At 33.7% G+C, this 12916-nt stretch overlaps 1 protein-coding gene across 5 annotated transcripts in view; it reads right to left on the bottom strand.

The window, feature by feature from the left end:
* PTBP2 (polypyrimidine tract binding protein 2) overlaps positions 1-12916 on the bottom strand; it is a 48695-nt gene that overhangs the window by 17268 nt on the left and 18511 nt on the right. For all 5 annotated transcript variants that reach the window (XM_083867739.1, XM_083867736.1, XM_083867735.1 and 2 more), the window contains 4 exons: positions 6385-6557; positions 5826-5969; positions 2077-2241; positions 1890-2000 (listed from right to left, as the gene is read on the bottom strand). In XM_083867739.1, the coding sequence (XP_083723865.1) occupies positions 1890-2000; positions 2077-2241; positions 5826-5969; positions 6385-6557 (593 nt within the window). The remainder of the gene's footprint in view (positions 1-1889; positions 2001-2076; positions 2242-5825; positions 5970-6384; positions 6558-12916) is intronic.

Genomic DNA, 12916 nt, shown 5'->3' with positions numbered 1-12916 from the left:
GCAAGAAATTCTTAGATTCGTTTCACACTTTTACATACCTCATCCTTTCATTTGTAACTTCTTTATAATACATTCCTAGAATTACACTGATAATTTTCTTATCACTACAGTCCATTTTGAAGACGTCATTTTTCCATTAATTTTCCTGATAATATATATGACTCAAAAAATGAGGTCAAAAGATGCCACTTTTGTGACAGACTTTGCATCAGTAAAGCCCTTTAAAAGCAGCAATAACATCTACTACTGAAAAATGGCTTTCCAAACACAAGTCAAGTCTAAACAAACACATTTAGCATCCAACTATTTATCAAATACTTCAAATATAAATCTAAATGTCTACAATTGGTTCCTGCAGAATTTGTAGGTTAAGATCTAGTTTCTGTACCACTATATTAAACCTGCAAGGTCCCCATCCATACAAATTCTTACGTAGTACAGTGATACATTTGCAGCTTTGTCTGCTCTAAGGCATAATCTTATATGTGATATTGTTTCAACTCTGAAAAGGACATCCCTAACTTAAATTGTGTTCCAGATCTATAAGCATTTCCAGACTGCTTTTCAGGAGGAGATTATTTCACAGGACCACCTAAATCAAACTGCAAATTGTTTCTTCTCTCCTGTCCTGTTTTCCTCAATAGTATGAAAAATTACACATTGCTTCTTGAAAACATAATAAATTTTTTGTGATTCCCTGTCTTGACCATCTCACAGCTCTTTACTCAATGCCCAGTATTTCATTTGCTGATAGGGACAAAAATGATCACCTGCCACCACCTAAAGTCTTTATTTCAATACAGTCCTCATTCTTTACAACAGAAAATTAAGCCCATTTTTGCCTTTCCTCTTTTTAAGAAGAAAATTTGCCAACTTAGCCTGAGGTGTGAGCTTTTCACTTTTGTGAAGTTCTCAGCTAGTCTGTCATCTACAGGCAATAAGCACTTTCTATGCTGCCAAGCAACACTTAACCAGCACATCAATTTTAATCAGCCTTCCTCAAAATCAGACTGCATGTGAAGGTTTGAAAATATAAATTAATTCCATTTATCTCTTGAAAATTACAATAATAATAATAAAAATCTCACCTTCCCCTTTGGTTCAACTTTTCTACTGCCACAAATGTGAACATATCCCATTCAATTAATTCAAACCATCTGGTCTAGATGACATGCTGTTGATCTTTGCCATAATTTATCCATAGGCTCTCTCCTGCTATAATGAATAAAACCAGCTACCTGTTCTTGCCTCTCCTATTCAGGATAGGAGAGTTTCCTATAAAACAAAAGCAAGATCCTGCTCACCCATCACTGCTGCAAAGCTTCTTAACAGTCTGGTCACATGAGTAAATTGCACTCTCTCTTTTGGGTATTTATGGTTACAAATAAGTTTAGATTTTTTTTAGGATACTATAACTAAACGCTTTCACAAATCTGTAACTAATCCACCAATCAATCACAACTTTGTATGGATGCTTGAAAGTACTGCCAACAACAATCCAATAGGGTTACAATTTGCTGCTTACAGTGAATTAATTATCCATCACCATGACATCCTACACTCTTACTTCTGGCTGACATTTTTACTATTGCAGTCTTGCGTTTTATTTCATCTCTGTGCAGTCTTACTATAATATTTGTTCATACAAATGTCTAAAAGAATTTGGACACAGTATCCATAAATAGTATCATTAAACCCTGATTTCACATGGTATAACAACACATCATATAATAACTTCCATTTTTTTTTTTTTTTTTTTAATCTCAAAAAATTCACACACGTGGTGGAAGAGTATGACACATTGTTATGGTAATACTCTGTTACATCAACATAATACAAATGTTGAGAGTACAGGAAAATCTCTAGCCTTAAAACAGAACTATACTTACTTGTTTTGCTTGCTGTGCGTTTACTGGATCACCAAACTGCAGTAAAGCTTGAAACTGGTTATTCTTTGTGAATGTGATTATCTTCAATACAGCACCAAATTTAGAGAATATCTGCCAAAAACATTGTACAGTTTTACACATCTCTTTCTCTCAAACATAGCTCAAGCTAAAGTGAAATTTGACTTACCTGATGAAGAACATCCAGGGTTACTGGATAGTACATGTTGTCAATAATTATTCTAAGTACTGGACTCTGAGCTGGAGTCACTGCACTCTCACTAACAGTGGTCCCACTAATGGGAGCATTTGATGCCTGCACAGCCGTCACTGCCTGAAGAACAGCTTGGGCCCGCTTAAAAAAAAAAATATGACAAAAGAGATATTTTCTTAGTATTTCAAGATAATAGCTTGAAATTAATTAGAAATATTATAATTAATTAGAAACATAGTTAAGTTGAGAAACACAAAATAGTCCACTCATTTAAAACTTAGAGCTACAGACATAATACAACATTAAGTGCAATGCAGTCTGACTCTGTGAGAAGAGCAAACAAAAATGAAAATATCAATCCTTAAGTCACATCAAGGAGAGGCTTCAAACAGCACCAATATCAACCTTTCTAGTAGAAAGCTCATTGTTCTACTAGTAAGGATAAAAAAAGTGAGGATTTTGAAGGTTTCAAGATTCTTTCCTTTACAGGAAATGAAACTAAACAAACCCACAAACCAACCAAGGGAAAACCCCAACCCTACAGAAAGCAGAGGTATTTATCTCACGTTCAAAAGATTGTATCTCAGTGAACAGTTCACTGGCATTTTAATTATGTAGAAGGCTCTAATAGGAAGGGAAAATTCTAAACTAACACCTTCAAACTTCTCAGTTTTGACACAATGAAATAATACACAAGACTAACAAATGTCAGAAAGTAGTATCCAGAGAGGTAAACAAACTGGTACCTGTTATCCAACTTCTTTTGTAAAAATAAAAACAAACCCCTCTCTATATGGGGCTTTTTGTTTGTTTTTAAACACAAGCAAGATTTTAGAAATTCAAAGGTAACCACATGATGATACTACAAAAACACATCTATGTAACTACTTCCATTGCCAAAACTGACAGTATCAGAAAGACTAGATGTCTTTTTCTGAGAAACAAGAAGTGCAGAAAAAAAAGGGGCTCCATTTAATACTTTCGTAACAGTCGCCTTATGAAGCAAAACAATACAAAACAAGAGAGACAAGTGAGCATGCCAGGTAAAAATAATAACCATCATATTAATGCATACTACATATTTTAAAGGTATTAGAGATACTACACAATTTCATGTCTCACAACTTACATGATACTCCTCATACTGAGACAAATCAATGAATAAAGAAAGTGGGGGGGAAAAAAAAAAGACCTGGTGAACACCAATTGGGAAAACAAAATTTACCTCTGCATTTAACATTAATTGCTGTAACTGTGTAAAAGTGTCTTTTGATCACACCTCTTTTCCCCAATGTATGAAACACACAACTTTCAAGATGGCCAGATACCTGGCTGAGTTACATAATTATTTCCTACTCTCTCTATAAGCACCTATCAAGTAAATGAAAGTCCTTGCAGTAACTGGAAAAGTTTAAACTGTACAACCAAACAAACTACAACTCTTCAAGTCAGTGTTAACATATGACTTTTGTCAGCACTATCTATACTTATACATATTTCATTCCATTAAAATTAATGTGAGTTCATGAAGGAATACAGGACTAAACAATGGTAAATATTTAAATTCTTATAAGTATTTTGTCAAACAAGTTCAAAATAACATCTAGGATCGTATATAAGTAGCCAATTTGAAGACATTTAAGTAGCATGTAGCACTTTTTTATTTTTGAAAAAATTGAAACTAAGTTCAAAAGATCAGATACACTACCTAAAGCACATTTATTTCTAAGTAAATAAAATACTGCAGTGTCTGTGCAAAAGGACTAAACTCATGCATTTATGACGGGATAATGATTAAAAAGAAGCACAGTTAGAGGTCGTTCTATTCTCAATTCTCCTGCATCTTGATACTGCACTAAGAGATACTTATTGTATATCAGGATTTAAATGCTCTTCTCTGTGTTCTGATGTCTCACAGGAAAAGAATTTTCACAGAATTATAAAACCGGAATGAAAATTAAAAATGTTCCCTTTCTAAACTGTTTACTCAGAACCAGGTCATTCTGAGCATGTAAGTAAAAATAATCTCTGAAGCTACTCTTACTGAGCAGTTCATAATGACACATCTTAGTGGAAACTTTCCAGCCAAGACCTGGCTGTTTTAAAGTACCCCTTGGCCAAATAATTTTTTAATGATTTCTATTTAACTAATATACTTGCATATTTCTCCAATTTTTTATTGTATCTTTTCAGTTATACATCCTAACATTCCAACATCTTCACATCTCCCTGCCTGAACATCCAGAAAAAGGCAATTTCTAATGAATTAGGGTTGATGACAAAGTTTTTTTTCTCTGATTTGAAAGCTAAGTATTGAGTACCCAAAAAATGCCAGACTACAAGCAACACCTGCACTATCTTTATTTTTCTTATAGAAAACAGAATGTCCAACTACCTTTGTTTTATAGAATGCTTCATGAGACAGTAGTTATAGAATGCTTGCTGCCAGGTAGCTATTTCTATTATTTAGTTCTAAATTAAACTTAAATTAAAATTAAATTCTGGAAGACTTGGAATATATGTTTAAGATGGAGTAGTAATATGCATGGTGGCAATAAAAGCTGCTGAAAAGTCAGCATATCCTATAGGCTGAAAAGGTAAACAAGTGAAGCACAAGATGAGTAACAGCAGAGAAACCAGAAGACAACATAAGACAACACTTAAGGGAGTATGTCCATCCACTGTAAGTGCAGACAGAATTCATATCTTACTTGATCAAAGGAAAATTACGGTGTTTATTTTTCTTTGTAGCTGACATTTGGGAGGGTGGGGAATCTCTATTAAAAAAAATCAAAATACTCTAAGGAACTAGACTATTGAGAAAGACCAACAGGAAAATCAACAAATACTTGACCTGAACCAAAATACCTTTCAACAGATTACTGTGAAATTGCTTTCAAAGGCAACAGCTATAAGTTTACTATTTACGTTTCCTAACAGAGGACACTATTAATAGAAACTAATTTGGCAATTATAATGTTTTTTTGTATCATCAAAAATGCAACCTAAGAAATTTATCTTAAAATAACCTAAGACATGACACTTCTGGTAGGTCTGAGTCTCTTACCTCTCTATAGTTTGAATGAATTGGTCACCACATTACTTTTGCTAATTCTTTTATTCTACTAAAAACAGACATACACAGACATATGTATCTGTTTTTATTGTGAAATAGGTCCTGGAGAGGCAAGAGCAAAATGTTTTTTTTTTTATTTTAAGTACATTTGTCTCTAGAGTGACCATTAGGGTATTATTCTCCAGAAAAAGCAGATCACAAGCTGAAGTTACCAGTGCTATGGAAGTGATCATCCAAAGCACTGAAACTTAGGCACTGGCCCTAGCCATTATCACTAGGGGAATTTAAATTGGCACTGGAATCTCAGATGTCAGAACAAGAAAGTTAATTCTACCATCCTACTCTCTATGAACTAAGACAAAAACTTTAAAGTTATTTAGAATTTTAAATAACTATTTAAAACACACTTCAGAACCTTTGCCTTTTGGCATTAAAGAAACATTAAGAAAATTTATCATAATGGGAAGATCAAGTAGAAAGCAAATCCCATTCAGCGTCACAAAATGGAGCTATCACAGGTAAGACTACAGGAGTGTTAGAATGTGGACAAAACCAAATGATTCAAACATATGGCACATGAGCCAAGAATACATGCCATGCTGCATCTTCTACTGTCTGCATGTGTAATACTACTGAATAGCAAATATACCTGGTTAAGTGTGTTATCAGTCTTTAGCTCTTTATGATTGGAATACTGGATATAAATGGGTTGGTTACGAAGATGAGGTGTCACAGCAGAGTAGTAATTAACCATAGTGATAGCTGCTTCTTCTGTGGCAAGTTCCAAAAATGCCTGTAATTAAAAGAGGTGATTTTTAGTATTTACAAAGGAGGTAATCTTTGTATTAGCCATACATAAAAAAATAAAGGGTTTAATAACACATTTTAACAAATATCAGTCTTCAGAAAATGTCATTCTACACATTCCAACTTTATTTGCTAAGCTACTTCATCTCCAAAAATTAACCTATGAAGATGCAGAAATAAATATTTATCTTCCAGCTTTTTGCTTTATGTAGCTCCCAACCATCCTGTCCCCCAAAAAAATTTACTAAAAAATGGCATAAATTCATTTTGAAAAATAAAGGAAAAAAAACTCTTTTTTTTTTTTAATACTTACTGCTTTATGACTTACTTCAATAGCATTTTAACAACATATTTTGAAATCAGACAGTAAGCATATTAAAAAATGGAAAGCGACAAATTACCTGGTTTTTCCCTTTCAGCATCAGGATGTTGGTTACTTTACCAAAAGGTAAACCTAAAGCAATAACTTCTGTTTCTGTCACTTCCCCAGGCAATTTCCTGATATGAAGAACACGAGAAGGAGCCCCATCCATTTTATCATCACCTTTGAATTTCTTGTTGTCATTACCATTGGCTGAAAGACATATTCAGACTCTATTTGAAAAGTTTACTGTTATTATTAATGCTTTATTAAAAATGGTTTTAATTATAAACACAAAATTAATTTTAAATGAGACATCACCTCATTTGGTTTAAGTCAAATTCAAAGGTTCAGAACAAATTCTGCAGAGACAAATGCTAGTTTCATAAAAGCTAGACTGTTCAAGACTTAGTCTCCTCTGACAAAGACCACAGCAAATTCTTTACACTTCAAAGCATCTCATATAATAACATGGAACAACAGAATAACATATTAATTACGTCTAACAAGGGCTCACATAAGAACTCCAACATGCTTTTAAGTAAAAAACACTTAGTGGTTACCCAGAAGCTTTTTGAAAGAAATAAAATGGTGGTGAACCATTAATAAATCCCAAAGTTGTTTTAAGAACTGCTTGCACCAAGGAACTGGACACAAAAAGTAGAAAAGTAACAAAGCAAGACAGGAAGTGTCATTAATGCTGGGAAAGATCAGAGCAGAGAAAGAAGACGACCCAGAGGACTGCCTTCACAAGGGGCTGATGCAACCAACAATTTAAGGACAAAATAGAAAAATGGCCATTACAAACTATGAGCTCACTCCTAGAAAAGGAAAAACCAACTAATAAACATGATACAGCCAACACAGACAGGGCTGGGGGAAGATCCAGATAAATTTCCCTAACAGAACCAGGGAAACATTAGCATCAATGTACAAAAAACCAGAAAGGCTATTTAGAATACTCTCCAGAATTCTTCTGAAGAATTACAGTAGAATTACAACTTGAGATCATTTTGCTTGATATGCAGCTAACCAGTTGGATGAAAGAAAATTTGCTTTTGAAAAAAGGTCGTTTACTTTGGTTAAAAATATGTCAGTGGAGTTAACATCAGAGTCAAGAACTAAAGAAAAACACTGTCCTAAGATATTATATTAATGAATTAATCAGTGCTGGAAATCAGCATGCATTTATATATTAGTGAAACAAGTGGTAAGACTTCTCTTTCTTCTACCAAAAAAGGAAGATATTTAGACTTATCTATATATAAAATTTGAAATACCCTATTTGTTAAAACCAGTATGCCTTGGAGGCATGTCATGCAGTAACTCCATACCCACACCCTGTACCACCACCACCAACCCTCCTCCAAAAGAATTTTCACAACTAAGCTTTTAAAAAGTTCTTGCACTGAAGAACACGGAGTGTTTTCCACCTTACTACAGCAGACAAAACAAAAACCTAACAACATTCAAGACTGGGCAAAATTCAGCTAGCAGTATCTCCAACTGACAATGCTAGAATCCCTGAAATAGCAGGCATTTTATTTTGGTCTGCTGCAGAGAAAAGACAAATTTTGGTGGAACACAGAGGAGTGAGATTTGAAGAATACACACTGAACTAGAATGAAGTCTACAGAGGACTCTAACCTGTACCATTTTGGCAAACATGGTGAGATTGAGCTTCCAGGTAGCCAGATTTCACCTGTTCAAAATTATACATTATTACACTATCTCAAAGAGACAGCCAAAGTTTGTGGGAAAAATATTTTTACTTTTCACCTGAAGCTCATCACATAACAGTCTTTCCTAGTTCTCAATTTAAATCTCGACAAAAATAAAAATCGAACCAAACAGAAAAAACAAGGTGAAGTGTGACAGGCTGGACAACGCATTTCAAACAAAACGTTAAAAACAAACTTGCAAAGGATAAAAGAATTATGGTGATACTGAAACTACATGTCCAATGCTCTTCATACTTCAGCTTTCTGAGTAATTTCAATTCATTAAAAGCTTAAAAAAATGAAACATTACCAATCAGAAACGAGAATGTGAAAAAGTTTTCAAACTAAAGGATTTTCTGAAATTAAGAAACCTCTCGTTTTTCTACATCCACAGAAAAATATTCACCATGACTGCTCAGATCAGTACTAACAGAGCTGTTTTGTCTTTTGTGTGGTTTTCAACATGTGGTATGCCAAATTCTGACATATTAACATTTCCACAGCATAATGTCCATTAATTCACTTTTTGTTACACTAAAGCTCTTATTTAAATTAGGCTTTAGGTAATCCCAACATTTCTAGTAAAAGAATCACAGGCCAATATAATCACTCACATATATGTATATTAAATGTTCCTTTAATAATTATTTAACACAATAATTTAGTAATTATTGTATTACCCAACTGATTTTTCGTCTATTAGCATTGCTACCTAATACTGGCATTTTACACAGTTTTTCAACTTTTGCTGCAGTAAGTTTAAAGAACAAGCTTAAAAGAAGTATTTTGCTGTACTAACTGTATGTATCTTTTCCTATGCAGCAATTAAGAGCTCTAACTTAATTCAAATATACACACAATTATATTTTTTACACTGTCTTAAACCTCAACTATGCTATACTTTAAACTTTTTTTACTTACTGTAAAAAAAAAACCCAACTATGTAGACAAGTGTCTGTGCAAAAACATTTATGTAAAAAAGCAGATAAATATATTCCAATAATATATACAAAAATACAGAATTAGGCATGAAAGAACATAGGGCAATCAGAAAACAGGGGGCAGGAGGGACAGGAAGGGGGGACTGGCAACAAGTGTTCTCAATGCTATGGAATTGCCCAAAAAAAGATTTTAGCAGTAGGGCAAGTAACAACAACAAAAGCTGTTTAGTATTTATAGGCAAAAACATCTCTTGTACAACAAAAGCCAAACTGGTACTATTCATTAAAAAAAATGAAGCCCATCTTCTTAAAGTAAAATTTATGCCAAAAGATTTGACAATGGATTTTGGAAGACAGAAGAAATGAACAGACCAGCTGCTGAACGCAAAAATAATATATACCTTTTCTACTTTTAGTTATCCATTCAGCATTGCCTAACAGTAATTTCCTGTTCCAGTAACGAAGTGTGTAACATACACTAAATATGCAAGCACATACACAAGTGAACTTTTTATGACATTTGTGGAACAAATGAAATTTAGCTTTTAGGAGAGTTATTGAGAGATTCTGGCACTGTATGAAACCTCTAACTGTAGTCTCTTATTTGTCATTATAAATGGTACTTCTCAGCTGAAGACACATCATTAAATTGCACTTGGGAATAGAAAATCACATTTACAACACAGGAACACAACTTGTTCAGAGCCACTGAAAGGTGAATTTAACTACTGTTAAAAAAAAAATCTCATTCTCTAACAAATTCTATTAGCCAAATCAATGTTCATAAAGCTTAAAAGCAAAGTCAAGGGGACCAAGGTACTAGAGGAGTAACATGGTCTTTTGGTAGAAATAGTCTATGCCTAAGCAGCAATAACCTGAAAGATCCTTCACTATACAGCACTTACAACAAAATTTCTGGTGTTTTTTCTTTTTTCCGAAAACTAGGGGAGAGGGGAGGCCAAGGGATGTTGGAGGAGACCTCACAAGCTGACTAAACTACTGCTAAACTGCTGTTAAACTGGAAACTTACTGGGAAGTAGCTATTTCATGAGGTAGTCTGGATTTCACTGGACTTGAAAATCCTGATGCAATTCAAACATCTTGCAGCTAACACTTTAACATATATAAATATGCACAGAAAACAGCAGGCTGCAATATTTACATTGGGGAAAGAAGTTTTAAAAAGCACTGGGAGAATGACTAAAAGTATTAGTTCATTTACAAATCAAGTTATAGCTGCAAATACATAGTTTAAAAAATATAAACCCCAAAAAATTAGAAACCTAGCCTTGAATCATAGAAACATTTAGGTTGGAGAAGACCTTTAAGATCGAGTCCAACTATTAACCCTGCACTGCCAAGTTCCACTGAACACAGGAGTGGTTATATTCAATTCAGACTGCCATAAAAACCCATGTTCTGTAACAACCATAGCACTGATCCAAGTCCTCTGCATCACTCCACCAAGGAGATGAAAAATTCAGTTTCCATGTGACATCAGGCAACAATTTCTAAACAAGAGCTCATCTTTACTAATGCTTTACTAATATTCAAAGCATTATTCTCACATCCAAATAGGATACTACAATTTAAATATACTTGATACCTAAGCCACATCCCTGTTGCACAGAGTTCCTTCAATTCAGCATAAATCAGCTTGTTGAAATTGAATGCTTACAGGTTGGCAAAGCCTTTAAACAGCCATAATCTGAGCAACTCGGGTCCTGCCATTTTCAGTTAGAAACTCCTATTTTATTAAACAAAGAAACAGAAACCTATATTAAAAAGCAACAAAATGAACTGAAGAATACACAAGGCATATTGTAATTCCAAGTCACTCAATCATTCAAGCTATGAATATTCAATGCAACAGTTTTTGCAGAAAAACTGTTCTTCAAGTTCAGCATAACTCCTAGCAAAGAACAAATAGCTTACTTCCTGGTAACTGTTCTTGAAAATGTATTTTAAGTATTTTAAAAATCTCATCCTAGAGGAGATTTTCTCTGCACTTTTTTTTTTGAGAAATATATAAATCTAACCTAAGAGTTCTGAGACCTTTACATAAGATGCATAATTTTTCTGTACAATAAACTTTTTCATTAGCACATAATCTCCTAATATGGAAATGTAACTATGTGGGTACAGGCAAAAAATTTTGAATACAATATAAAGTTGCTTTCACCCATTAGTTCCTGAAAATACGGGGAAAAAAAAGAGTAAAAATGGTAACAATGACCACAAGACACTGGCTATAAATCTGTGTAGTGAAATAACATATGAATAAACATCCTTTCTGCAGAAATCACTCTGTTTTACAACTGCCAGTACAAACCAACAACCAACTAAAAAAAAAAAAAAAAAAAAAAAAAAAAGGAACTTTCAGTTTGTACACACTAAAGACAAGAAGCTTAATAGCAGTAGTATTTGGTTCTGTTCTGTGTAGAAAGCACTTCCTCTTTTACCTTGGCTAAATATATGTAATTTAATGTTAAAGGACCTGTATCCAGACAGGAAATAAGTGACTAAGAGAGATAATGCCAACTGAAGACATCTAGTTTACAGTTGTGGATTATGACCAGCAGAAACATTAAAATGTTGCACTGGCTACTGAACACAATCATCTGCCTCACCCAACCAGCAACAAACTGCAGACAATCACAAATTGTGTAACAGAGACCACTGTGGTTTCATTTCTGGAAAATTCTTTTCTTCAAGCAAGTTTTCCTGTATGTACCCTACCCTGATGTAAGTGATGGAATGTAGGAAGAGAGCTGTTGTCTGATCCAGTGACCTCTCCCAGGCTCCCAAAGGCAAAAAAACAATACCTTTACTCTAGAATGTAAATCTTCAAAAGCTCAACTTAAAGGTAAAATCTGGAATTCAAAATGTTTCAAAGAACCAGAAAAGGAGATACTACACTCAAAAATACAATAAAAACACACAGAATATGAAGTTGTCTGCAGTCCACATTTGTTAATTTGAAGGTTAGGTTACATGATCAGTGTTAATTACACGTTTGTTTACAGGGGTTTTTGCTGTTTATCACAGACATTGGCCATGTGCATATGAAATTCCTGACCAACCAATATTAAAATTATTTTACACTACAAAGACTACTGCTTAAGAGGAATTTGAGCTTAAATAACTAAACACAGTGAAACAGAGAAAACTTAAGTACAGCTTTTAATTGGCACATCTGCACATAGACTGCACCTGTTTCAAAATGCACTGAGCACTGAGTTTTCTAAGCAACTATGATAAAACATTTACAGTATGGTATAGTGGCTGTTAAACGTTGCAGTCTAAAACTAATGCACTTCAATTTAGTCCTTAAAACTATGTAAAAATACCACAGGCTAGAGAGAAATCCAACTGAAGTAGAACAACGAGTTACCACAGCATAGCGATGCAGACAGAAATTACCTAAATTAATAATAATAGCCACATTTTATTTCTCCCATCCTGAGAATTTTTTTATTTTTACATGTTTCTAAATCTGCATATCTGCAGAAATATGTAAAGTATACAGTATTATTAAATTACTATACTTTCCAATCACATGTACTGTACTTCTTAAAATCTTTCCAATTATTATTAATTGTAATCAATTTGCAAACTTCAGAAGTAAATTACCTATGTTTAGGCATCATTAATTTTAACTAATAACCAATTTTACTTAATGCGCTAGCAAAAATGGCACATCTATGTTTATTGCCCAAGTTAAATACAGCACTTGAAATACTATTAGCCTGTATGCCTCAGTGCTAAGTATTCTGTTAATACAATGAATTACCTACCAAAGTCACTCCTAACATTCCCTGCTAATTAAGTAAAAACAAGATCAACAGTATCATTCAAAGCTCCAGGACTTTGGTGAGCTCAGCTGCAAAATGATTTTGGAATGTTTCTA

Source organism: Zosterops lateralis, assembly GCF_965231275.1.
Source record: "Zosterops lateralis genome assembly, chromosome: 9".
Taxonomy (NCBI): Eukaryota; Metazoa; Chordata; class Aves; order Passeriformes; family Zosteropidae; genus Zosterops; species Zosterops lateralis.
The sequence above is the reverse complement of the archived record's forward strand: the minus strand, read 5'-3'. Positions and strand labels throughout refer to the sequence as shown.